This window comes from Microtus oregoni, unplaced genomic scaffold (genome assembly GCF_018167655.1).
Source record: "Microtus oregoni isolate MIOR12 unplaced genomic scaffold, Mior012 000006F_ref0000085, whole genome shotgun sequence".
Taxonomy (NCBI): domain Eukaryota; kingdom Metazoa; phylum Chordata; class Mammalia; order Rodentia; family Cricetidae; genus Microtus; species Microtus oregoni.
Genome location: NW_024543065.1, coordinates 2,904,565 through 2,932,532, shown reverse-complemented (window position 1 = coordinate 2,932,532; position 27,968 = coordinate 2,904,565). Strand labels below are relative to the sequence as shown.

Here is a 27,968-nt window from a genome sequence, read left to right as displayed (position 1 = left end):
CGTTAGAATGTCTGCAGATCTTCTCTTCCTTCCCATATCTTTCATGCCATGTGACACTGCGTGGGAATTCTTCCCAGCCACATGTGAAAGCCTCCCCTGAAGTTGGAAACCCAATGGTTTGGAAGAGATATTTGAAATAACTCAAAAGTATACAGCATAAACAAACTGGCCTTTTAGTATCAAGTGTACTAAATTAAAGAGACCAGATGCTTTGGTTGGCTTGGATCAGTCGGATTATGATTGGCTCTCCTTCACTAACCATTTTCTTCAGGCCTCCTCACCTCCCCCTTCTCCCTCCCTCCTTGCCTTTTTTCTCTCTAATGTTTTCTCCTCCCTCACCCCCCCCCCCATTTCTTACAAATCTATAAGCTCATCGTTCACAGCAGACATATCTTCCTGATAGCAACAAATGGCTTCTGAAAATAAGATTACGAATTTAAGTTGCCTAAATTTGCTTGCTAGAGACAAGGCCTAGAAGTGGGAATCACACCTTCTAGTATGTTCTATGTAGGATATGGAATCACACATACTAGGATGTTCTAAGTATGATGGGGAATCACAGATTCTAGAATGTTCTAAGTATGTTGGGAAATTTACACTTTCTATCATATTCTAAGTAAGATGGATTTTCCTGTGTAACAATTTTATTTGACTTAAAACATTAAGCAGTAACTCCTCCTACTTCACTGCTACTGAAGTGCATTATAAGATCTCCAAGAAATCATTTCAGCTCCTTCGGTCTGTCCTCCCCTATGAAGCCTACCAACCTCCTGAGAGAGAGAACCAGATCCAAATACCCCATTTTATTAAACATTAAAGGATTCTCCCTAGAACTGAGTGTTTTTTCCCTGGCACAGAAACGTGGTGGCCAAATCTATACCACCTCAAACAGAGTAAGACCTTGGAACATTCTAGTTGGTGTGGATTTAAATCCACATTCACCTAAAGTGACTGGAGAACCGCTTGAGGAATGTGCTTCCAACTTGAACTCTGAGGGGTTCTGTCGCAGGAGGGGAAATAAAGAAGAAAGTGGGGCTAGGGAAGAGAAATGCCACACAGAAAGCTGATGGCAGTAGACCCAGACAACATTAATATGCCATATCATTGTGATTAACACGCCATATAATTGGAGGCAATTTATGTGTCTGTGACTTAAGATAAACATTTGTAGTCTGGGAAAGAGGGTTGATGGTAGTGTAGCTAAAAGAAAGACCTGGGAAGCATATGTGCATAGTGTTCTGTGAGTGTTAGGAGTAAAAAAAAAAAAAAGTTGCCAGAGCCAGCAGTGGCCTCTGTACAGTGCACAAAGGAACATCAAAACTGATACAACTTTATCTTCTCCTTTTAGAGAGAGAAATGTTTCTTGTGCTTCAATAGATCAGTCTCAGAGTGCAGTTAGTTCCGATCAGTTCAGGGGTGGGGTAAATTTCATTTTCAAGAGAACCGTCTAGAAATTCTGCATGGCCTCATTTTGTCTCCAAAGCATTCATTGCTACCACCCTTCCTCTCTCCTTTCCCAACCAACTGTGGACCCCTGTGGCTTTGTTCGGGCATGCATGGGCTGGGCACCTCCTGGACCTGAATGTTTTCCTGTGTTGTTCCCAATCCTGATTGATCCCGACAATAACTCTTTCAAAGATGAAATACTGTACTAAACACATTTTAAAGATTCTAGCATCGCCATGGACCTCCATATCTTCTTTCTTGGTTACGGTTTTCTTGCAGCCGGGGTTTCATAAAATTCTCTTTGTGTTTTGGTGTGTCTTGTTATTAACAAGGATTTATGCAATACAAAGACAAAACCTCCTCCACTTTCTCTCCTAGATTATTCTAGTTTTTCAAAACTCATGGGGCAAATGTGTAGTCAAAGAAACCTCTTCGCGTCTGGCTGACTGTTGGCTTATGGGATCAGCTCGTGTCTCCAGGCAAATAAGGGAAAATGGGCTTCCATTGGTGAGATCCTGGCAACGCGGAGGGCACAGTGCTTAAGGGAAAGAAAAGGAGAGGGAAGCAAGAGAAAGCAGCTGCAGCCCTCAGAGGGAAAGGGCAATGAGGGCTCTCACCCGTTCTCAGGACAGCTTCTCTTCTGATCGTGGGACATCTCGTTAGGAGTTGAACTTACTGCGTTTCCCAACCCCCTGGAAGTTCTCAGCTTCACAATATTCTAACCCACTGGGCCACACTGAAAAGCAAGGGTCACCGAGCTGTAGAGGTAGACCAGCACTGTACGGGATCTACAGTGATCATTACGTCCAGCGCTTGAGGACTGCTTTTAAATTCTCCTCTGCAGAATGTCTGTCCATGAGAGTCTCACAGGGGCACCTATCACCCAGGTTTTACAAACTAAATGTGACGTTGTATTTGTTCATTTCCTACCCAGGTAACTCTAGCCTTTCTCAAGCAGACAGTTGCTCTGCGGCATTGCCAGGATCCCTCCACAACGCCTATTTATTAAAGGAGGGCTCATCTCGTGATTCTGCTTTCTGTATTTGGAGTGTATGCCTGGGTAACTGGGGTGATAAAGCGGACACTTAGTGACACTTTGAGGCCTCCTCTGCCGTAGTCTGATCATCTTCTCTGCATGAGTATTCTTTTTCCAGGTCTACCATAAAGTGCTGTAGCAGCAGGCTGCTTGTTTGTCCCGGCCACCCACAACTGAAATAATCACACAGAAACTGTATTAATTAAACCACTGCTTGGCTCATTAACTCTAGCTTCTTATTGGCTAACTCTTACATATTTAATTTAACCCATTTCTACTAATCTGTGTATCGCCACATGGCTGTGGCTTCCCAGCTAAAGTTCTGGTGTGTCTGACTCTGGCAGCAGCTCCATGGCATCTCTCTGACTCCAGACTTCTTTCTCCCAGCATTCAGCCTAGCTTTCTATGCCTAGCTAAGTTCTGTCTTGCTATAGGTCCAAAGCAGTATCTTTATTCATTAATGGTAATCACAGCACAAAGAGGGGACTCCCACATCAAAGTGTTATATGTTTTTCAATATTCTAATTTTTTAATGATTTAAAAATATATTTTAAGATCTTTGTCTTTTTCCTACCTTTTCAATCTTTGATGTCACTTTGGTTTCACAGTGGAACTTTACAGAAAGGCACATAACCCAGTATTGGCATGCGTGGAAAGCTAACCTCCTTTCTCCACTACACAATTACAATCATTAATGACAGCCTTGAAGCCCATCAGACTATGAGTGTGCATTTCACCCTGGACTGCTATTTACCTCTGATTTTTTTTGTTTTTGTTTTTGTTTTTTTAAGCTAAGGATGAAAGATACAGATAAGTCACTCAGAATTTAAAAAAAAAATAAAAAAGGTAAAATGGAAAGTCTTGTTCCTAGGGACTCAGCAAGAGCTTGAGAATGTCAGCAACTAAGTCCATGCATACTCAGGGCCAAGGTAGAGGGAGCAGCTGTTTCCAAAGAATATTGCTAAGCCAGCTGTTATGCCCATTGGCACAAGAGGGTGCCAATCACCACCCAAACTGTGGGAAGCAGATGCCAGAGGAAAGGGCCCTTCCACATGCCAACTAGAGAAGGCCCTCGTTGTTCTCGTGTGTCCAGTTTCTGTCTGCAATTAGTTATACACCCTTCACTTTCGGGTCACCCGTTCTCCCATCAGAGCCTGGGGTACGGGTGGCTCTCTCTCTCTCTCTCTCTCTCTCTCTTTCATTTTACATTGCTATTATCAATAAGTGTGCACTCTAGATGCTAGTTGTGGCACAGTTAGGCATTTCATGTTGATAGATGGTAAGGCAGGAAAGAAGCTGAAGACAGCTAATTCAGGGCATTCTGTGAATGAGTTTCCCAGAGCTCTCTGTGAACTGGACATGTTACTAATCAAAAAGTAGTACTTCAAAATATCCCCTAGAAATACTGTTATGTCCAAGCAGAGAGAGGGCAGAACATTCCTGTCTGATTTATTAACCTCGAAATAGAAAGAACAAGAGAAATTTTACTCCCAAATTATTCTAACATCAATTAAGTCAGTTCCAGAAATGTAAGTCCTTGTTAGATTTTTGTTTTTAGCATATATAAGCCTTGGGTTGCTTGTTTTTAAATCTAAAGGCATTAACCTAGACATACTATCAGAAAGCAATAAGCTTCAGAGAGCTAGGGAGGTGGCTCCAGCCGTATAGCATATGAGAACCCGAGCTCAGATCCAGCACCCTTGTCAAAAGCTGGGTGGTAGTGAGAAGAAAAGGATCACTTTAGCTCAGTGGCCAGCTCTGCTGCTCAGTTGGTGGGCTCCAGCTTCAGAGAGAGAGCTTGTCACAAAAAAAAAAAACATAGATGAAGAATGATAGAGGAACATAGCTAATATTCAACCTCTGCCTCCGCCCTCCACATGCATTGTGCATACATGCACACACATGCACACATGCATAAATATGGACACGTGCATGCAAACACACACATGTATAGAACACAATAGCATCAGTTCAATCATTCCAAAGCTTCTTATTTAAATATTACACAGTTTTCTCCTGAAGAGTAAAAAGACCACCAGCAGCAGCAGCAACAAAAATCCCTAAATGTACACTCCTCACTTGCCTATTTGGAGGGCAGTTTTCTGTGAGCTCCTTCAGCGAGTGCAATGCAATGTGTATCCGATACAAAGTTCCGTTACGGTTGACGCAGGAGGATCTTTCGCTTTTAGAGCTATCCTAGGAATATGAATAGTTTAATACATGAAACAATTACATTTTCCATGGTTTCAACAAGTCAGTGTCAGTGGGAGAAAGTCTTTCCCCTGAGTCGCACAAGGGACAGTGGGCAATCAGTGGCAAATCTTTAAGAGCATCTATCCTATTGCCAGTATACCAGTGTCCCCAGACCTAAAGACAAATGTCATTCTGAGAACAGCTTCCAACCAAGCCAGCAGGCTGCTAAGACTTCCTCCTGAAAACTGGACAGGACGGCGATGGAAGCTGAGGGAGACTGGGGGAATCGGGTTCCATGCAGGAAATAAAGAACCAAGTCACTCTCAGGTTGCAGGTGACCGCATGTTATTTCCATGAGGAGGGGAGAGATGAGAGGATGCCATGCAATGTTGAGCAGAAAACCCCATGAGAACACAAGATACTGCAGGAAAGCTGCTAACACAATATCAATTAGTTCACAATATCCATTAGTTGCAGCTTTAGTTCTGTGGTTTTGCTGGGTTAGATGCCCCGACCTAAGGAGAGGACAGGCCATGTGAAGATAAAAGACAGGGACACATTAACATGTTCAAAAGGCGATGCACACCACCACACATGTCAAAAGGTAAAATAGACTTAAAGTAAATTGGACAATCGGCATGCTATGCCCAGAATAGGGAAATCTACAGGTAGATGGAGAGTTGGGGTTTCTTAGTGCCTTGGATTAGACGCTGGAGAGATAAGAAGGTAACAATGAAGGGGTCCAGAGTTTCTTTCCAAGTGATGAAAATATTTCAAATTGACTGCGGTAGTGGTTGCACACGTCTATGAATATACTAAAACCATTGAATTGTGCGCTTAAATGGGTGGGTTGTGTAAGTATGTAAATTAAATCTCCATAAAGCTGTCATTGAAAAAAATGGGAGGTCATAAAATGTGGTAGGGTAGGGGAGCCAAAGAAATAAAAGAAGAAATAAATATTTCAGGAGTGGATCTTCTTCCCCCGGTCCCAGGCCCAGTGTGTACTTCTTCGCAGCTACTCACAGAGAGCTCTAAAGTGTCCCTGTCCACCTAGAAACAGCGGCACAAGAGTCATTGTCTCGGGAAAGCACGGACGCCTCGCCCTCTGCTCCATCCAAAGCCTACCCACTCTGAGGGAGCCGTGAGCGTGTGCGGGATCATCCGCCTTTTTCCCCAGACAAAAGTGCCTCCGTTTACAACAAGACGCACTCTGGAGTAAAAAGGGTAGACGTTCAAGCTTGCCGACTGTCTCTCATAAATAACAAAAAAAGATTGGCACAGGGCAGGCTTCACCAGAGACTAGCGCATTTATGAAGTTTTTCAGTTTGAATTTATTACAAGCGGCCAATAAATAAATGGTTCCACGCTTTCAAAAAGCGGAGAAAATGGAAGACTACTACAAACAAGCGCGTCTACCTCCTGCAATTTGGTCCATTTCCCCTGCTCCCTTCTTGGAGAAAGATCCAATTGTTCACTTGATGACCCTGGTACCCAAGATATTTTCTTTGGGACCATCTTTTGAATATTATTTTTGCATAAAGCCAAGTAAATGAACGGGGAAGTTGAAAAGCATAATGAGAATGTTCCATCGGCACTCTTGTCGTTTTCTGGATGCCGAGAAGCAAGAAATGAATGCAAACAAGTTTGCCAAAGGGAACACTTGATGCCTCTTTATATAAGGCATATTCCCAAGTGGGAAAGGTGCTAGGATAAAATAAAGTAGCAAAATATTTATTGAACATTTCAAGTTTGTGGAATATATTTACTACACTTAGAACCTTTACTCTCAAAGATTCACATTCTAAATTGTGTGTGTGCACTTCTCATCCCAATTTTCTATCTTTATTGCAAGGAAAAGATACGTTCAGATGTTCAGAATGAACAACAAATATTCTGCCCCCCACCTAGCCACTGGTTTTCCAAACTGTCCATCTTCATGATAACCATAGTGATTGCCAGTGATCACAGAGACCCTCTGAGATGCTGCAAGACACTGGTATATTAGTATTAACCTTGAATGACCCAGAAGGGACAGCTCACTTTATATCACCAGAGATACCATTAGGATGGTAGTAGCATGGACGCCATCAGGGATGGTGCCCTCTCTTAAGGTAGAATAGCCGGGGGTGTTTCTGTGGGGCCACAAGGAAAGGTAAACGTGGGTAGAACTTCAGTGTTGGAGAAAACAGCCTGCTAAAAGTTCTAGAAAATACCCAGAAGGAATCCAATTTCTTCTCATGAATTTAGAGAATACATCCTTTTATTTGAAAAGATGGCATCCTTCTGGAAATGGCTCCGTAGATGCTAGACTAACAGTAGGCTTTCTGACTTCACCGGAGTTCCCTCCGAATTTGAATTGTGACTTATTTATAGTACATAACATGAAATGTGTTTGCTGCATTTTTAATCTTGTCAGTAGATATATCTTAACAGTAGCGCATTTTATTTATTACTGTTACAGTTTTGCTTTGAGTGTGAGGATGAGTTGTTGTTGCTGAAGTCCTCCCTCAGCTCGGGTTTGGCCAACTGGAGAAAGCGTGGGCCAGCCACAATCCATCCGAGCAGGCCACACTGGAGGGCCTTGGGTTTGGCTGCACAGCTGGGCTTCTCCTTGCAAGGCCAAGAGGTTGTCTTTCACCGCAAACAACTTCCCTTCCTGTCTCTGTCTCCCACTCCTTGCTCCCAAAGTCCCTCTCACCGAACAAATGGCTTCACCACTTTTTCTCTGTTTGTTCCCCTGGCCCTTCCTTTTGCATAACCTTTAAGAAGTTAGCACTTTGCATTTTCTATGCCCTTTAAAAAATACTCTGCCTGTCAATTTGTTCCACAAACTTCTCTTAACTCCCTAGAGCAGTGAGAACCAGTGCCCCCAAACCAAGCATGTAGATTCTAAGACAGAATTCCCAGCTAAAGGTGGCACCCCACACACCTTTGCCTTGGCCTCCTATGGTCTTTTTATTTGGGTGGGTGGTTTGGGGTGTGTCCTTTAAAACATGTGCTCAGTGACAAAGTGGGTTATGCATCTGTAGTTCTCAATAACATCTCCCCATTGACGTCACTGGGAAAGCTGTAGAAACTCACTCCTGACCAATGAAATCAGAGTATCTGACTGAAAACAGATTCTACGCACCAAGTACTGTAAAGATTACAGATTGCACATAAACCTAGCCAACATTTACAATGATACATGTGGTAACAAATATATCAGACATGAAAAAATTAAACAGCACTGTAAGAAAATGTCTCCAGGATATCATCTGGTAGCGTAAACTTGTCATTGTATTATGTTGCTCATGGTGATATTAATCTCTAATAACAAAAAGTCTGAGTATAGTAGACTCATAGTGCTAGTCAGTGAACATCAACTGAGAATAAACAATGTGGCTTATTTTTCATCTGCAAAATAAACATTTTAATATATTTGGAATCTCTTTTTCTCAAATTTAGACAGGTTCAGTTCTCAAGCTCAGTTTAAAACCATGTAATTGGATTTAAACTTCAAGAATTTCTGGGTTCATAAGTCACATAGGATGGAGTGGTATGGGGCAGGTCACCCCAAAATAAAATGTTGTCATTTTCTTAAAATCAAGGTAATGTATGTATGGATTCATCAAAAAGAGATTCTAAAAAATTATATACAGCTTGCTTGATAAAGTCAGAAAACTCTAAAAGACAAATTTATTGTGATGGATAATTATTCAGCTAATATTATTTATACAATTTGTATTTGTCTATTGCGTACTTACAAAGTAATAGAAGATGTGGGTGGATGAAGTCAATCCATGGCCCCATGGGCTATAAACCACTCTCCGCCTTCCTCTCTGAAGCCAGGAAAATGACCCTTCTCCAGGGGTCTCTGTGTTCACACAGTCCTCAGGAGAGTGTGCAACTGATTATTGAGGAAAGCACATGGAAGGGTAGGGAGTAGAGTGAGAAAGGACACAGTATCCCGCCTGTCACCAGTGGAACAGGACACTCAGTGTCAGGTCTGACTAAAAGGAAAGCTAACATGTTCCTTAGGCAATCTCTTGGTGGTAAACCGGACTCGCTGAACATAGCAGACAATGAGGACTACTGAGAACTCAAGAACAATGGCAATGGGTTTTGATCCTACTGCTCGTACGGGCTTTGTGGGAGCCTAGGTAGTTTGGATGCTCACCTTACTAGACCTGGATGGAGGTGGGTGGTCCTTGGACTTCCCACAGGGCAGGGAACCCTGATTGCTGTTTGGGCTGACGAGGTAGGGGGACTTGACTGGGGGAGGGGGAGGGAAATGGGAGGCAGTGGAGGGGAGGAGGCAGAAATAAATAAAATTAATTAATTAATTTTAAAAAAGTAAAAAAGTAATAATAAAATCCCTTCTCAGCAGAACAGCCAGCCTGAGTGTCTAAAATCTTTAGGCAGATCACGTCACACTTTCTCAAAACTCTTTTACGTCTTCCTACCTCACTCCAAATCCTCAACTCTCTGCCACCCCTCGCCTCTTTCTCCATTCAGACTTTTTCCATCCAGACTGTAATTGAGATTTGTAATCGATTTCTGGTTGTGTGGCAAAATAACTAATAAGAAACAATTGAATAAAGAAAAGGTTTATTCTGGTTTATGCTTCCAAGGGAAGCATTTAGTCATAGTGGGAAAGGCACAGCAGGAGGAAAAGTAGACTGGCTGATCTTATTTCTGGTCAGGAAGAGAAGTAGAGAGGCCTACAAACCCTCAGTGATCCACTTCCTCTAGCAAGGCTCCGCCTCTTAAACGTTCCACAACCTTCCCAAACAGTACCACCAGCTGGGGACCCAATGTTCAGACACATGAGCCCAGGGGGACGGTTCACATTCAGACACAACAAAGAGCAATGCCTGGAACATTAGAACTGTGCTCCCCAAAGTTCTACAGACTGGAAGGTCCACGAGCAAGGCACTGACAGACTGTGTCTGGGGAGGTCTCTCTGTCTCCTCAGATGGTACCTTCTGTGTAGTTCACACAATTTATATTACCCTTCAACATGAATTTTGGGAGATGTCCTGGTTAATTTGGGGGTCAACTTGATACACTTAGGAAGAGGGAATCTCAAAGGATTATCTGAATCATATTGCCCTGTCGTCATTGTCCGTGGCCATTTTCTTGATTGCTAAGTGATAAAGAGGGCCCAGCCTACTAGGCAGTACCAGGCCTGGACAAAGGAGGTAAGTAAATGAGCATCTCTTCAGACCTGGCTCTTCTTATTTCTCTCTTGTCATCTCGTCGCTATCTCCTTCTGTTTGCCAGCATCCACCCGGCCCCGGGACTTGCCTTAGCCTGCTGTATCAGTCCCTTACCGTCTTACATACACTCTCTAAGCCTAGTACGGTCATGCCAGGCAGTTTCAGGGCTCCTCCCACAGTTCATTCAAATGTCTGCTTCAAGTCACCCAAGGCCCACCTTCTTTGACCCCCGCCCTGTGCAAACTGCAGGGCATATCCCAGGCATAGTGGAGGCCCCCATGCCCTGGCTTATCCCTTCCCCACCACTTCATCCTCTGCATTGCCTGACTTCCCTATAGAAGGCAATTCACCTGGTGGTTTTTCTTTATTATTAGTCTTTCCTCTAGATTTGAGCAAGCATGTTTTGTCTATTTCATTAGCTGTTGTAATCTCAGAGTCCATAGTAGGACCTGGAACATAGGAAACAACGGAAAACATGCTTGAGGAATAAGTACACAAACATCCAGTTGGTGTGCAGGAACCCCCCCCATTAAAACCCGATACATAAATTTAATCGTACAGGATAAGAATACCAAGGGTGAGGGTACCAGTGAAATAAAATCAGGTTCTCTAAGCTCCTTCCTATACTAAGATTCTAATTTAAACATTACACACATGTGCACACACACACACACACACACATGCACACACACCACAGGGAACAGTGTACACCTATCTATCCCCCGTCATATCAAAATATACTTAGAAAATATTTTTCATATAAAAACAAGTTTGAGAAATGCTGTTTGATCTCAAACGCTTGGATATATACTGTACATTAACATACCGAAGAATCCAAGAATTCTTACAACTGAAAAAAAAATGTTAGTTTTGTTAAGCCTCCTCATTTCTCAAACACATCTGATTATAAGACCCTCTAATTCACACAAAGTTTAATTGTATATCAAGGAATAATGTTCTTGCTTTTAAAGCACTGCCTTAGACTTTTATGATAACACCAGTAATATTATTTTCTTCACATACGAAGTAGAAGATTCATTGGAATTTTGATGTTATATGTTTGATATTTATATGGCAATAATAATCAGAATGTTCCTAATAAAAAAGCATTATTGTAAAATTATTGGCAAAGCATTTAATCCATGCTAGTTCACTTGATTTCTACCTCCTCTGGGATAGAAAGGCAGATCTTACTATTCCTACTGAACAAAACATGAGATTTAAAGAAGCCCAGAATGGGTAAGGACACAGCTAATGAGCATCCCATTAAGCTACTTCCTTGGAGGTCCAGTTCTGCATGCCATATTATGTCAACCCTCTTCAACAATGAATCTCAGCTCTCACTTCAGGCCAAGGCATCTCTGAGTAGGATTGTTCCCATTAGCTAAAGACACGGGCTGCATGGCCAGTCCCTTTGGTCTCACATCTGGCTTCAGGCTTGCTAGCCACGGGCAAAGAAACTTCCCATCCTTGTCTCTCACGGCATGGTCCTGATGTTAGTATCTATCTAAGGGAGTTATTAAGGAATTAAATGAGCTCATTCGTGGAAAACACTTCAAACACCACCCAGCTCACAACCGAAGGCTCAGTAAGCGATGGTCATTACTACGGAAATATCAGTTACTGTTTCTAATGACAACATGATGTTCTATAACGTGGGTATAATATGATGGATCCCACCACTTCCCTACCAAGTCCGGTTTGTTCCATCTGTTTCCTTTCTGAAAAACAAACAAAACAAATGAACAACACTCAGAGCTTCAAAGAATCCCAACTGCCACAGAGGCCTGGAATGCAGAACCTCAAATGTTTCCTGGTGCTGAGCCGGCTCCAAGGGTGAATGTGGTGGCCTGATGTCCCCTCTTATGGTGGCAGGCTTGGTGTGGAAGTCTCCTAAGAATGGGCCATCTCATGGGACCGAGAGTATTTCCCATCCGTGATCATCAGCATCTTTTCTTAGAGTATTTTGGCAAGCTTGAGCTTGTTCCCGGCCAGAATCAGGAAGTCCAGGAGCACGTGTAAACAAACAACTGCATGAAAATGGTCTCCCTCAATGCTTCCGGTTTGCAAAGCTGGAATGGGTTGTATCTTGCTAACAATATTAATTCTTGTTGATATGCCCAAATTCAATGTTTCCAGTTTGCAATGTTAGAATGGGTTCTATCTTACCAATAATATTAATTCTCATTGATAGGCCCATCTTCAATGCTTCCGGCTTGCAATGTTGAAATGCATTGTATCTTTCTAATAATGTTAATTCTGGTTGGTATGCACATCTTATCCTCCCAACAAACACTTTTCCTAATCGAGATTTCCATTAGACTATTGTTTTGTTCTTGATGTATATCTAAGTAATAGAAGCAATTAAACAAGTTATTATTATACTTTACAACATTCCACAGATGTAGTCATGACCTGGACTGTTCTTTCCTCAGAGCAATTTTCAAATTATATTTTATTATTCATAGGGATTACTGATGTTTTTAATGCCAACATGATGCTTTCTAAAAGTCTCTTCATTTCGATCATTATAGACTGTAATATATAATAATATATACAAGCAAATGCTACGTATAGATGAAGCACCGCTTGTTGTAAACCTATGGCATTCAACTTCTCAGGACTAGTGAGATGGTTCACCAGATAAAGACTCTTGTCACCAAGCCTGGCAGTCTGTACTTGATCCCAAGGACTCACACAGAAAAAGAAAAACAGTGCCCCGGAGTTGTTTCCTGACCTCCTTAGAAAGTCTGTGACACACACACACACACACACACACACACACGTACACACACAGAGAGAGAAATAAAAATTCTTAATGTAAAAAACAGACGGTAAAGATTTTTTTTAAAGGCCATGAATTTGAAAAGGGATGAACAGAGGTTACACAGAAGAGGGAAGACAGACAACAGGGAAACTATGTAATTAAATTTTAATTTAAAAAACTTACAAATACATAGTAAAGCAATAATCCATTTATCACTGGAGTCAAGTACAGACTGCCAGGCTTGGGGACAAGAGTCTTTAGCTGGCGAACCATCTCACTAGTCCTAAGAAGTTGACAGGATGACCACAGAATCTAATGGACTTTATCCAGTCACTATCCCACCTGCTCTTTTTGTTTGAATCTATGTATTTTTAATTTTTTAACATAGCAAACAAAATAATAGGTCTCATTGTGACATTTTCTTTCTTTCTTTTTATTTATTTATTTATTAAAGATTTCTGTCTCTTCCCCGCCACCGCCTCCCATTTCCCTTCCCCTCCCCCAACCAAGTCCCCCTCCCTCGTCAGCCCAAACAGCAATCAGGGTTCCCTGCCCTGTGGGAAGTCCAAGGACCACCCACCTCCATCCAGGTCTAGTAAGGTGAGCATCAAAACTGCCTAGGTTCCCACAAAGCCAGTACGTGCAGTAGGATCAAAAACCCATTGCCATTGTTCTTGAGTTCTCAGTAGTCCTCATTGTCTGCTATGTTCAGCGAGTCTGGTTTTATCCCATGCTTTTTCAGACCCAGGCCAGCTGGCCTTGGTGAGTTCCCAATAGAACATCCCCATTGTCTCAGTGTGTGGGTGCACCCCTCGCGGTCCTGAATTCCTTGCTCGTGCTCTCTCTCCTTCTGCTCCTGATTTGGACCTTGAGATTTCTGTCTGGTACTCCAATGTGGGTCTCTATCTCTGTCTCCTTTCCTCGCCTGGTGAAGGTTAATATTCAGGAGGATGTCTATATGTTTTTCTTTGGGTTCTCCTTATTTAGCTTCTCATTCATAATATGATGTAGGATGTCCTTCTGTATATATGTTGCTTTATTGGCTAATGAATAAATCTGTTTTGACCAATGACTTAGCAGAATAAAGTCAGGCAGAAAATCCAAACAGAGATATATAGATAAGGGTCATGGAGATGCCATGTAGCAGCCAAAGGAGAAAGACGCTATCCTCAGAACCTCTCTGGTAAGCCACAGCCTCGTGACGATACACAGATTAATAGAAATGGGCTACTTTTTAAGATTCTTACTAAGAGTTACTTAATAAGAAGCCTGAGCTAATTGGCCAAAACAGCTTTATTCATCAACCAATAAAAGCATCATATGTACAGAAGGGCATCCCACATCAATAATTTCTTCCCATTTTAAAATCGTATGTGTTTGAGTATGTGCACATGCACGCACAGCTGTCAGTCCTTACTTCTACCTTGTTTGAGACAGTCTCTTGTTCTCACTGTGCACACCAGGCTAGCTGGCCCAGGAGCTTCTGGGGATTCTCCTGTCAATGCCTCCCATCTCACAGTAAACATCCTGGGATTATAGACATTCACTATGCAGACTGACTCTGCCTGGGTACTGGGAATCTAAACTCTGGTCTTGACCTTGCAACCTCCCACCCAAGCCATCCCTGAGTCCTGTTTCTTTCAGCTCGGCACACTCTCTTCTGTGGTAGAAGTTTGTTCTCCTCCCACACCGTGGCTACCCCTTCCTTACAAGCCCCTTGTGTTGCAAGACAGTAATTGCTACTTGAGTTACGAACCGCTGAATCTTTGGTTCTACCCCCTCCTCGTTCCCTTCATCAGCAGCTTCACATAGGCCTATAACTTTCTCTTTTTTTGTATTTACTTAAACTAATGTTGTGATTTTTCATTACATTGTTAACTTTATGTATTTTTTTCCTCAAACTTTTTTTAATATTCCATAGCTCTTCTTGATTTATAAAGTGATTTCTGCTTCCTAAACATTCTCTCTGAGCCCAGACTCCTGCACATTTCTCTTTGAAATCTCAGTAGTACACTCGGTGTAGCCAAAGTCAAGTGAGTGAACTCTTTCTCCAAGCAAGGTCTCTCTGGAATCGTCTTCTTCTGTGATTACACTGTCATCCACATATTTCCTTCTTCCTCTGTCCTGCCATACAGTTCCTCACGGCATCGTGTCTGTTTATCCCCACTAACATCTCTAAGATCACCCCAGGCACCTTCACCCTCCTCAGCTGCCATCTTCTCTCACCTACTGCAGTCACCTCTTAAAGAGTCACCCCCCATGGTTTCTCACCTGGTCTCCTGCAGCCATCCCCTAGAGGGTCATCCCTCCTGTGGTTTCTCACCTGGTCTCCCGCAGTGATCCCCTAGAAAATTATCACTCCTCTGGCAAGGTGAAGTCCTTACAAATTTCTTAACATGAAATCAGTCTCTTCTGTCCCACTAGCCAAAGTTACAGTGCTGTGTTTCTGAATAGGCTGTCCTGCACTGTCCCCTCCAGGAAGCTAAGCTCCATAGGTTAAGACCATTTGTAAGGTTTCTAACCATAATGTCCACCCTCCACAACTATCAAGTACCATCGGCATCGCTTACATTAAATAAGGTTTATAAAATGAGAGGCAAGCACTAACTTCTTTTTATGAATTCTCTTTTTCTGTGATTGGCACAACTGTTTAATTATGCAAATACAGGCATGTATATTGTCACTTATATACATATATAGGCCATATATACATATCTAATATATGCATATGTATGTCTTTCCCTGAGGCTTGTTCTCCCTCGTCCCCAATATTCATTCACTGACTTTCTCAGTATCCTTCTCTTTCCTACTCTTTCATCTCTCTCTTCCCCTATAACTTCTCCCATATATATGAATAAATTTTTCCCCAGAAATCTAACATGATCATCAGATGGAAAAGCATCTTTCTGGTGATTTCTGAAAATTACACTTCTAACTTCAATTGTTTATATGTATCCACAGAAATCTTGCTTTTTGGAAACCAAGTATGAGATTCAAATACTTCCAAACATTGTTCTAATGTACAATTGTCTTTTAAATGCAAAACCTGTGTTTATATTAAAAATCAAGACTTAAAGTTACATGACTTAAAAAGTAAACGCTTCTCTTTTCATTCAGATGGAACCGGTAGGAAATTGTTTTCATCTAGAGCATTTGTGAGATATTTATATCATTTCAGAAAGTTTCACAATGCTTCTGAGAGAGGAACCTGAACCCAGCCCTTCTGGAATAACTGTTAGGTTCTTTTTCTGGTGGATGCTGTACTTACTCCTTGGCCTGTTTCTCTTCTGGCCTGTCAATTATCTGAGGGCCAAGAGGCTAGCTTACGTACCCTTCTGTATCCCCTTTCCCTTCTACTCTCTAACATTTGGTTTAATGTTTCACACGATCATTTGATGAAATGAACCAAATTAGCACCCGCTCCGAGCCAGCTTCAGAACTGGCTGGCTGACTCTCAATTCTTAAAAGCAGAAGAAAATTCCAGGATAATCTTCAAGTCACACTACCTGGGCCTCAGGGCTCCTGAGCCAAGGGCAGCACTGCACGTGCGCTGGAAAAAGCACTAGGGACCACATTCTGCTCTCCTCAGGGCATAGTTCTCATACCCACTTCTCTTCACCAGGCGTGCCCAGCAGAAAAAGGAACAATACAGACCTGACAGATCAAGCCCGGATCATTACCCTGAACACCATTCTGGGTAATCCTCATTGAGAAGAGGAACACTGAGCTCCCAGCCTGGTCTAATGTGACTCAGTCACTTACCCTAGGGGAGGTTGTTATGGGGACCTCAGACATAGCAAGTTGTCCTGACAGCTGTTGACGCTTAGAGAATCCTTCTAAGTCTTAGGGTAGCAAGAGGAGGGGCCTCAGAATATCAGAAGAATAATCCCCCGAAGGCTGGATTATTTGGATGCTTGTTACCTGCTAGGTATGGTGTTGAGTATTTTGTATATAGACTATCTACATAAAGTAGCAGACTTGGCTTTGGAGAGGTTCTGGGGGCAAAGGCATTGCCCTGGAAGGAGCACAGAGCTTACTGTGTGTGAGCTTATTGCAAGTGAGCTTTCTTACTTAAGGCAGACCCCTGGCACTTGGTCCCTGAATAACCTCAGGTTGTTCTCCTCAACCCTTGTAAAAAACCTGGTTCTGTGTGTTCTTTTAAGTTCTTCACCATCTCCTTGGAATTCTCCTTAGACATTCCTGCTGCTTCTTTTTCAATAACCTTTTTATTAGACTCCTGTATTCCCAGGGATTGGAACTTTTTTCCTCTCTCCTATTTTCCTCGGAAACACTGTCAAGCTGAAAAATGAGAGCGGCTCCTGTTGCTATAGTCTGGGTGCAAACCTGCCTCACCTGCTCTGGAAGCTGAAGCCCTGCTGTTTACATGCTTACCTTCCCAGCATTCAAGTCCTAAAATACACATTTGTCATCAGGCGTTTAATAACCCTAAGCTAAGGGTGCAGAGTGCATTGCTTGGTAATAGTATTCTTTCTTTTACACATGCAAAGAAAACGTTATTTTGCTTCTATCAAAAGCCTGGTTTCCAGATACCTAACTGTCAGTTTCTTTTTGCTACATAAATGTTTTTCAACCATGACCCGGAACTGCATAGCTACTAAAACTGAGCCGTCAACAAACAGCAGTCCTTCTTCTTAGGCAATCTGACGAACAGTCCTCTGCCAGACACAGCCTGTAGCACGCAAGAAACTTGAAGATGAAGCCGAACCTGAAAGTATGTGCCCATGACCCCAGAAGTTGGGGGGATGAGGCAGGAACATCCTGAGTTTGAGGTTCTTGTGGATGACATAATGAGTTCCAGGCCAACCTGAGCTACATGAGACCCTACCCTAAAGAATAGCGGAAAATTAGAACCGTCTGGGGAAAATCTGGGTCTAATCAGCCTCACCGTTTCTCTTGTGTAAGACAATAACACTCAGACAATACTCTCTGTCTATGTTACGTATCCAGGCCATTTGTACTATCCCAAAGGTCTACAGATGATTAAACTGTACATCCAACCTTCCCTTGGTTAAGCTGGTTGAGCATCCATGGAGAACCCGTTCCTTTAACTAACCCTGAAAGTAAACAGTCTTGCAACACAGGCAATGCTGTGTGGTACCAGTTCATGTCTGGGCTGTGGGGATCTGGTTCTCCGTCTTCATTTTCCTGGAGACAGCAGCGACATGACTTTGTAACGTGCACAGGCTGCTCGAGGGAATGAATGACTTTCTGCCCAGGCATTGCTTTCTCCACCGTGTTTGGATTGCTCTAGGGTCCCATGTTTTTGTTGCCACTACCATCTCCTTCCAATTCACTGTTGACACCCCTGCCATGACTCCCCGTCTTGTGCTCCCAGAAACCCGTCTCTAGCAAGGTCATTGTCACCATCCTCCTTCTTCTCAGATGTCCTAGGAGCACGGCAGCCACTGCTCTGTCCCTGCCTTAGGCCCTCTGCTCATCCTAAAATGACCTTGGCACCACTGGATGGGGCAGGAGTCTGGTCCTTGTCATATGGCCCATGTTTCAGCCACTGTGAGTTGTCATCACTGTGGGTCTCCACCCTCCCTGCCAGTTACATAAGAGGCCACATCAACGTTTGCTCCCTAGCACCGGCTTTTATTAAACAGACACCGTGTGAGAGGCCAAGTGGGCAAGAAGTCCATCCGGAGCCATGTCCCCTGGGAGGGTCAGGGACTGTCTCTGGGTCTTGGCTCCCGGAATGACTCAGCTCAACCCTCTCTGCCTGTGTTTGCAGCCTTCAGGACCAAGGACGACATGTTATGTTTTCAGCTCCGTAGGAGCAAAAGAGCAGCAGACCTTTCAAAATAAGAATTCCCTTGCTGTTTGCTTCCTCTTGGAACACAATGAAAACGGACTGAGGACACGACTCTGAGCTGTCAGCGCTTCCTCCCAGCTTCCACCGCACCTTTCCTCTGCCAGGAAGAAAATAAAACAAAGCTGCTGGAGTTAAACAAGGGCTTAATGAATAGTCAAAATAATTGTTTAGCTTGGATATAAGGCCCTCCGCAAACAGATGATTGCCCAGACCGGGGGCCAGGAAGAACAGCCCTACAAGGCTACAAGGACACCACTTGTTCTGTCCTGAGCGCAAAAGCCCAGTGGCCTTGGCTCTCCTGAGGACGCCCTGACTCTCCTCACCAGCATACTGAAGCAATTCAGCCTCAGAGGGACTCACGGAAGCAAGAGTGGAAGAGAACCTTCCGTGTAGATAAACATATGCTTAAAACGTCCATCTTCCTCCAATAGCAAGAAGGCCCGTGACAGGGCATGTCCAGTTTGCTTTTATTCAAATTCATGTTGAAAACTTTCTAAGATACATGCTGCCTCTTGCCTTCCTGATGGTTTAAACATGGTTTAATTCTCTCCACAAACATTTGCTACCTCTAAGGGCTGTCACGCCGTTTAAGAGTCGTCAGGTCCTCAGACTATAACTGCAGCCGTGCACACAGAGGCGCAAGCCCTGAAGCTGATTCTGTCTGCTACGGCTATTGTTTGGCATTGCTCCTGTTGATGTTTTCTGTTCTGGTTTTTATCTAAGTGTCTTCCATAGCAACGTGTTTGCTGCTGTCTCTTTCCACAAAGGTGGGGGTTCCTTCTAAAAATTCTGCTTAACTGAGAACTCAAATAAGTTCTTCACACACCTAATCAGTGCTGCTGAGTGATATTTCTAGTAATTGTCTTCCATTCCATACTGGAAAGGGGCAGACAACCTGCTGATCCAGAACAGCCATTCCTACTGCCATTCTAACTCCTACAGCCGTTCTTGCTGAAATGGTCTTGGAACCTAGTTAACTAAATCTTGGGTATTCAGTATTCAGTCTGCAGGAATTATGATGGTCACATACGTTATTCATCATCAGGTAGGAATCAGAGCATACATTAGACAAGGAAAGGCTAATGTTTAACAGTCTGAGCAATTTTCAATGCAGATAACATAGGAAAGATGTCAAGAACACAGACTCAGGGTCAGCTGAGTCCAAATGCAAATTCTTACTAACCTCTATCAAGTGTGCACGCATCAAATTTCCATTGACTTTCATTTCCTCAGCCACAAAATGTTCTGATGACAACCATATTAATAACAATGAATGATAATAATACCTACCTCAAATTGTTGGGTTGATAATAATTGATAATGACATAATGCAAATAAAATGCTCAGCACAGCCTAAGTAGCCAATAAATGTTGGTCATATTATTTTCACATATTGTAATGTCCTAACAATGAATCTCGTAAAGGGAACAAAGTTCCTGTAATTATGTAAGTTAAATTGTAATTATAGGCTTGTCTAGTGTATGTATGTGACTATGACCACATGCCGGTCCTATGAGCACAGGAATCCCCTGATTCCTAGTGTGTGTTTTTCCCCTCCACCCTCTCGGCTGTGTATTGTTCTCCCCAGTTCCCTTAAATCTAAAGTCTTCCATGGCATGGCATCCCTGTGTCTCGCATCCATAGATGGGCAACAGTGATGAACCCTGTTCAAGGTTTTAAATCAACATCAATATCACACGGAAAATTTTTCTCATAAAATTCAGAGAAAATGGTACCCTCATAACTACAAATTCAAAAGCAATTCTTTGCATACTGAAAGAAAATACTAAGAGAGAAGTCAATTCAAATAGCAAGCTTAAAACCTCTGAAAAAGCCCAAGGTGTGACTAAGCCCAAAGGTCAACAAAGCCACAGACCGAAATGGCTTCACAAGAACACTTACAGTCTCATCCACGGTCTTAATTAGGGTTACTATTTTTTTATTGATTTTTATTGAGCTCTACATTTTTCTCTGCTGCCCTCGGGAATCTCCCTTTTCCCATGGTTCCCATGCTCCCAATTTACTCAGGAGATCTTGTCTTTTTTTATGTCCCATGTAGATTAGATCTATGTATGTCTCTCTTAGAGTCCTCATTGTTGTCTAGGTTCTCTGGGATTGTGATTTGTAGGTTGGTTTTCTTTGCTTTATGTTTAAAAACCACTGAAGAATGAGTACATGTGATAATTGTCTTTCTGGGTCTGGCTTACCTCACTCAAAATGATGTTTTCTAGCTCCATCCATTTTCTTACAAAATTCAAGATGTCATTATGTTTTTCTGCTGTGTCATATTCCATTGTATAAATATACCACATTTTCTTTATCTATTCTTTAGTTGAGGGGCACTTAGGTTGTTTCCAGGTTCTGGCTATGACAAACAATGCTGCTATGAACATAGTTAAGCCCATGTCCTTGTGGCAGGGTTGAGCATCCTTTGGATATATACCCCAAAGTAGGGTTACTATTGATGTAACAAAATGCCGTGAGTGAAATACAAGTTGGCAAGGAAAGGATTTGCTTGGCTTACACTTCGAATTCACTGTTCATCATAGAAGGAAGTCATGATAGGAACTCAAACAGGGCAGGAACCTGGAGGTCAGGAGCTGATGCAGAAGCCATGGAAGAGTGCTGCTTACTGGCTTGTTCCTTATGGCTTGCTCAGCCTGCTTTCTTACAGAACCCAGCCCAGGGATGGTGCCGCCCACAATGGGCTTGGCCCTCCCCATTAACCACAAATTAAGAAAATAACTTACAGTTAGATCTTATGAAGGCATTTCTCAATTGAGATTCCTTCCTTTCAGATAACTCTAGTTTGTGTGTCAAGTTGACTAGCCAGCATAGCTATGCATACATGTTTTAATTTTTTAATTAAAATAGAATTATGTCATTTTCCTCTTTCCATTTCCTCCCTCCAACTCTTTCCATGCACTTTGTCTTGGTCTGTCTCAAGTTTTCTATTTCTTTAACTCTTGTTTTACACACACACACACTTAAATATGCAAACACAACTTTCATAGTCCACATGACGTTGCTTGTATGTATGATCTCAGGGATGAATTTTTGATATTGAAAAAGTAATTCCTGGGCTCTTCCCTAGGGAAGACAATTCTTCTGCTCTCAATGTTCCTTAGCTGCTTATAGTTCTTTGTCCAGTGTTGAGGTCTGGTAAGATTTCCCCCTTCCATGTATTAGGATGTCTATTTGTGTGATCCTTGTTCAGGTCTTGCTTAGACAGCCATGTTGATGAGACTTCCTGAATGTAGCTTCTCTGATATATCTAAAAGATGAAATGTCACAGTGAATTCTTGTTCCTCTGGTTCTTACAATCTTTCCAACCCCTCTTCTGCTATGACCCCTAAGCCCTCCTAGGTGCACAAGTTGTGTTGTAGATACATCAGTTGGGTTGGTCACTTGTTCTCTGCATTTTGTTTGATTGTGGTTTAGACCTTTAAGGCACATGTCTGTCCCACATAATTACAAGCTATAAGTTCATTTCCACTAGCTCTGAACGAGTTTGTGATACATGTGCCATCTTTTTCTGAACGGCTACTCCAAGTCCAAATTCCACAATATGGGGATCTGAGAGCTCCTTTACGTTTCATTTTGAAAATGGAGTCTATAGACTGTAGACGTGGTGGTGAGGAGAGCCCCGCGCAGGAAGTCTAGGAACCTAGACATGACACTACCTCTGCTGATTGCAAGAGTGAAGCACCATGGAGTCCAGGAAACCAGTGTGTTCTTCCTGGGAGCTTGTGAGGGGCCTGAGCCCTTTTGCTGCAGCTCCAGAGTAAAGGGTTGTAGTCTCTGGACCTTTCTCCCTAGAGCCACTGTGTTCTCACTTCTGAAAAAAGGACTATGATAGCATTTCTCCCGTCTAGGCTATGGTAGACGATCGTTGAAAGATGCATGACAAAAAAATCCATCTCAGGGGTTTTTGACAAAGGTTTGTGAAATCAGAAGTCTTACAAATGTAGGTGTTCAGGATAATATAAGGTAGAAAGAACCATTTACTTCTGCGTAGCTTTTGTTCAGCTAATGGTTCTCCCTCTCCGCCCCACGCTGTGTGTGTGTGTGTGTGTGTGTGTGTGTGTGTATTTTATCACAGAGGTATTGCTACATAGTCTAGGCTACCTTGAAAGTCATGATCCTCCTTGCTTCAGGCTCCTAGGTACTGGGGTGACATAGACTTGCACCACTATGATCAACAGGCAACACTCAGGTTTTAGTTCATTTTTCATCTCTTTCTTTGTTCATTGACTGTCTTTCTGTTTTAACAGTTAACTTATCCCTTTCTAGTCCTTAAGCTGTAAGACTCTCCAACACCAAAGCACAGTGAAGGATTAGATTGTAGAAAGCAGGACAGACACGAAAGGGACTAACTCGAAGGACAAAGCAGAGACTGATCCAAGCGCTCATGCGCATGCTTTACAGCCCCCGTTTCAACCCATAAGGGAATCTTCACTTTGTCCATCTCAGGGATGGCTGCGGGTGGAGCTCTCACTCAGGTCTGACTAACCTCAAAGACTGGAGAGTAAAGAGGACTCTGTCCCACCTTTCTGTTCCCAGGCTGAGGCTCCTGTGACATCTGGAGAAAAGTGGCTTAGGGAAAGGGTCCCGTTGTTCCTGGCATTGATGTCTCTAGGGCAGTGGTTCTCAACCTTCCTAATGCTGCGACCCTTTAGCAGGATTCCTTGTGCTGTGGTGGCCCCCAACCATAAGATTATTCCATTGCTCCTTCATAACTGTAATTTTGCCACTGTTATGAGTCATAATATAAATTGTGTTTTTTGATAGTCCAAAGGATTTGTGTCCCACAGGTTGAGGACTATTGTTCTAGCACCTTCCCTGACTCAGTTCTTCCAGAAATATATTCCTGACCATGCATTTCTGCACCGTGTATTTCTGCCTCTCCTTGGAGTCCACGTGGTATGTAATAATTGGTGGAGCAATCACTTAGTACCTACCAAGTACCAGACAGTACGCAAAGTGCAATGGGGAACACAGATCACGCAATGGTCATGGCCCCACTTTGCAGAAGTCTGGGAGAAGGCCATCCAACAGGCGCTGCCAAGTAGCCAGGACTATTTTAGATACTCGGACAGAGCCACTTTCAAGCAAGTCCTTCTCATTTGACAGGACACCTGAAGCAGAGAGAAATATGCTTCCCGAGATCACACAGGTAGCAAGTGTCCAAAGTAGGTTTCTCCAGCGTTCGCTTTATTCTCAAGCGCACTGTATCCTCTATATTCAATTTCTTCCCTGGGTTGGGAAGGCAGGACACACACACACACACACACACACACACACACACACACGGAAAAGGAACATGAAGGTAGCCACCAGAAGAAGCTGCAGAGAAATAAGTATTGGAAACACTACCGACCATCATGAGAACAAGGGTAGGTAGGAGTCCAAAATATCTGTCGCTGAGCTGACAGGTTTTAATGTTCACCAGTGGCACAACCTAGGGGCAAAGAAAGTGGACGCCATCGGAAAATAAGACACTGGGCCATTACACCTGCTCAGGATGGATCTCCAATGCCAGAACCCCGTACATCCTACAGGTTCAGCTGCTCCATCTCCACAGCCCCAGGCAGCGTAAAATGATGATGGAACCTTTGCAGTTGGTTGAAATGTTCGCAGGCCTGGTAAATACCAGAGAGCAGTAATTGATTTGGTGTGGTCTCGGCAGATTCATCACGGTCGGCAGTAACTAAGCACCCCTTCCCCACCCATGGCTCTCTTGGGCGGGTGAGGAGGAGTCGCTTTTCTCCTAACATTCTGTGTTGACGTAGCTGGTGAGGAGGATTTGCTGAGGAAAGGTGAATACACTTGGCAACGCCTTCAATCGTTTGTTTGGATTTTCTGTTTTCTAGGAGATGTACGACTAAGGGGTCAGACCGGGGTTCCTGCCGAACGCCGCGGCTCCTACCCATTCATTGACTTCCGTCTACTCAACAGTGAGTACCCGAATGTGCCTTCAAAGGAGCAAATGTTTCCTTTAGCGGGGGAAAACCCACCTCATTTCCCTAGGAACCTCATAACCTTGCAAGGTCTGCCTTCCTTCCTCCACCTCTGTCTCCTCAACTGGAGCTTAAGACTTTGTCTCTCAAGTTCCTCACATGGGAAGGGAATCTGAGAACTGCCCAAGCCTCTCACATCGGCGCTGAAAGCAAGCTGGCAAATTTAAGGCCAGCATTAAGGAGGCAGAAGCAGGGGGATCTCTGTTCATTGGAGGCCAGCCTGGGCTACATAGTGACTTCCAAGACAGTCAGGGCTATGAAAAAAAACATCCTGTCTTGGAGAGAGAGGCGGGGAGGGAAACACAAGAAACACAACCCTCAACGACTGTTGTGACCTTCACACAGGTGCTCTTTTTGTGTTTCCAGAACATTCTCTTTACCTGCACCCAGGACAGGGCTAGAGGAAGTGCTATCTCATTTTTTAAATTTCACAGATAAATCCTAGGATACCCCCATTCCTAACTCTCTCTTCTTATTCTCCTGTGATCCCTATTTCTACATTCATTAAAAGGAAGTCCTTCCCATCCACACTGCTGCTTGCTTTCCGCTTGGTGAAAAACTTGGTAGCACATCCTCTACGTCTCCTTCTGTTGTTGTTTAATCTTACATTCCTTAGGAAATTCAACCCAGTGGCCAGTCATTTCTCAGCTTTTATATCGCCTATCATGGTGCTCCTTCACCTCGGCTTGTGGTGGAAGGAGGAGCCTCCAATAATAGATTTCACAATTTGCCCCAAGGTTTTTGCTGTTTGGTTCTTGCATCCCTGCCCGTCTATAAATTTCAAAGTGCTGGATGGAGTCCACAGAGTATTACTTTCCTTTGACATAAACAACCTCCACACAGGCGGTAATTTGATTTGCCTCAACCCCTGGAATGACTAGGAAAATTTAGACTTCGCTATTTGTGATCCTGAGATGAGTGAAAGGCCAGTAGAAGATGGACCTGCTTGTGGTTCTCCTGCCATCATGCTGTGCTGCTTCTTCAGCTCTTCCAAAGATGCAGAGTCAGAGTAACGTTTTCAATCCTAGAAGTGAACATCCCCAACACTTCCTAAAACTCAACACTGTGCCGTCTCTAGATGACTGCAACAAAGAATGCAACCTGTAAGAACTAGACCAATGCAATATTAAATGCAACCTGTGAGAGCCAGACCAATGCAATATTGAACGCAACTCATGAGAGCTAGAACAATGCAATATTGAATGCAACCTGTAAGAGCTAGACCAATGCAATATTGAATGCAACCTGTGAGAGCTAGACCAATGCAACATTGAATGCAACCTGTGAGAGCTAGACCAATGCAACGTTGAATGCAACCCGTGAGAGCTAGATCAATGCAATATTGAACACAACTCATGAGAGCTAGAATAATGCAATATTGAATGCAACCTGTGAGAGAAAGACCAATGCAATACTGAATGCAACCTGTGGAATCCAGGTCTAGGCAAAATGGAATGCAGCCTGTGGTAGCTCTGGCGGGTACCTATGACACCTCCTGATTAGAACAGTTCCATACAGGCTGTTCTAACTCCCCATGGAAGCTACACTGCTGGCAATCTCCTGACTGGATAAATGTCTGGGTCACCAGATGGGAGGTTCCACAAAGTAGGGCATGATTCATCTGCACCACAACTCTCCAATAGAGCCCCAGGTAGAAAGTTACCAAAAAGCCTCTTTCCAGCAATAGATCGATGTTATTTCATGATTTCTAATACAGCCACAGAACAAAGGAGGAAGCTAGTAGTTAGGTATTTATAAGACCAAGGTTTTAAATGATTCTTAACTCAACCCCAATGTTCATAAGCAGCTATGCTGATTCTGATGGTCTTTGTAGTGGAATATGGAATATGGAGTTGATTGTCTCTACCACATGTCTTTCTCTGCATGTGAAAAAACAAATTTTCCAAAATAATTTGCTTTTCTTTTTTATCTGAAAAGCGTGTGTGTGCGCATGCATGTGCGTGTCTGTGTGTGTGTGTGTAGACTGCAGATAGCCATTGTTTCTACATACTGGTTGTATTAAAAAGATCATCTGTAAGTCGCTGCCACCCGTCACCCTCTGCAGATCTTCCAGGAAGCTCCTGGTGCCTGGGCTCTGCCTATGCCCCAGGCCTTGTCTGATCCCCACTTCTATTTTCCTGTACCTGTTACTCAGAGTCAGCTACTCATCCAGGAAAACCATTGGCCACACACCCTGAAATTTTCTTTACATTCTCTATAAGACTCTGTTCTAGATAATTCTTTCACTCCCTTCTCTTTTATATGCTATACTATGAGATACTGAGACAGTCCTAATTTCCTTTCACTATATTTGGCTTTTTTATTTTCATTTATTTATCTATTTATCTACCTATCTATTTATTTATTTATTTTTGGTTTTTCTAGAGAGGGTTTCTCCATAGTTTTGGAGCCTGTCCTAGAACTCAAAGAGTTCCACTTGTCTCTGCCTCCCAAGTGCTGGGATTAAAGGCATGCACCACCACTATCCAGTCCCGTGTTTGGCTTTTTAAGTGGCTTCAGTTTCCTAGATGTCTAAGGTGTGCCCCTAAATAAACTACAAAGGTCCTGAACTCAACAACTCTTTCTAGTTACTAGCTACTAACTCCATAGTTAACGTACCAGTTACAGGAAGTATTCCTCGAGAAACAGCTGTAATAAGTAGCTGTAAGTGTAAGCCATCCCTGGCTTTAACTGAACAGCAGGGAGAGCCTGAGGAATTGTGAGGTTTGTATTTATTCGTGATGCAATCCACCCCTCTCTGTAATGCCTGTATTCCGGGAGTCGGAGCGTGAGCCTCCGTCGTTGCTCTGACTCGTTTGCAGCTTCCTAACTTGGCAACCAAGCAGCTTGTCACCAGGTAGGGATAGGCACATGGGCATCTCTGTAAAGTCCAGTCACAAAAAGTATATTATATGTATCAAATCTCCTCTCCTGTATAAAGTCTCCCATCTATTTAATTCTCTTGCATCTCTTCATGCCCTCCTTGAGGCTTGCTGTGTAGTTAAAGATATGTTTTCTCCCTAAAGAGAAGCATTTTAGAACATTTTGGACGTTTCTCCTTAAACTTTGATTATACCCACCAATTGCAACTCTATACAATAACTGCCAAACTGGTTGAACATATTCCTTTTTAAATGCTTTATGTGTATGTTTGTGTTCATGTTTGTTTGTATGCAAGCGTGTGTGTGTGTGTGTGTGTGTGTGTGTGTGTGTGTGTAGACCAGAGGTCAATGTGGGATGTCATTCTCAGCTGCTCCTCTCTCTGTTTTTTTAGGTAGCATTTCTCATTTTTATTCAATCCCCACCCTTATTTACTGATTGGGCTGACTTCTCAGCAATCCCTGGGAATCCTTCTGTCTCTGCCCCCTCATTGTTGGGGTTACAGGGAGACACTATCACCATGGATTTCTCTTAGGGGTTGCGGTGGATCATACTCAGTTCCTTGCACTTAGAAGGGGAAGACAGGCAG

General features: G+C 43.1%; 1 protein-coding gene across 2 annotated transcripts in view; it reads left to right on the top strand.

Moving 5' to 3' along the window:
* Pde7b (phosphodiesterase 7B) overlaps positions 1–27,968 on the top strand; it is a 319,693-nt gene that overhangs the window by 211,434 nt on the left and 80,291 nt on the right. For both annotated transcript variants that reach the window (XM_041653888.1, XM_041653887.1), the window contains one exon: positions 24,353–24,436. In XM_041653888.1, the coding sequence (XP_041509822.1) occupies positions 24,353–24,436 (84 nt within the window). The remainder of the gene's footprint in view (positions 1–24,352; positions 24,437–27,968) is intronic.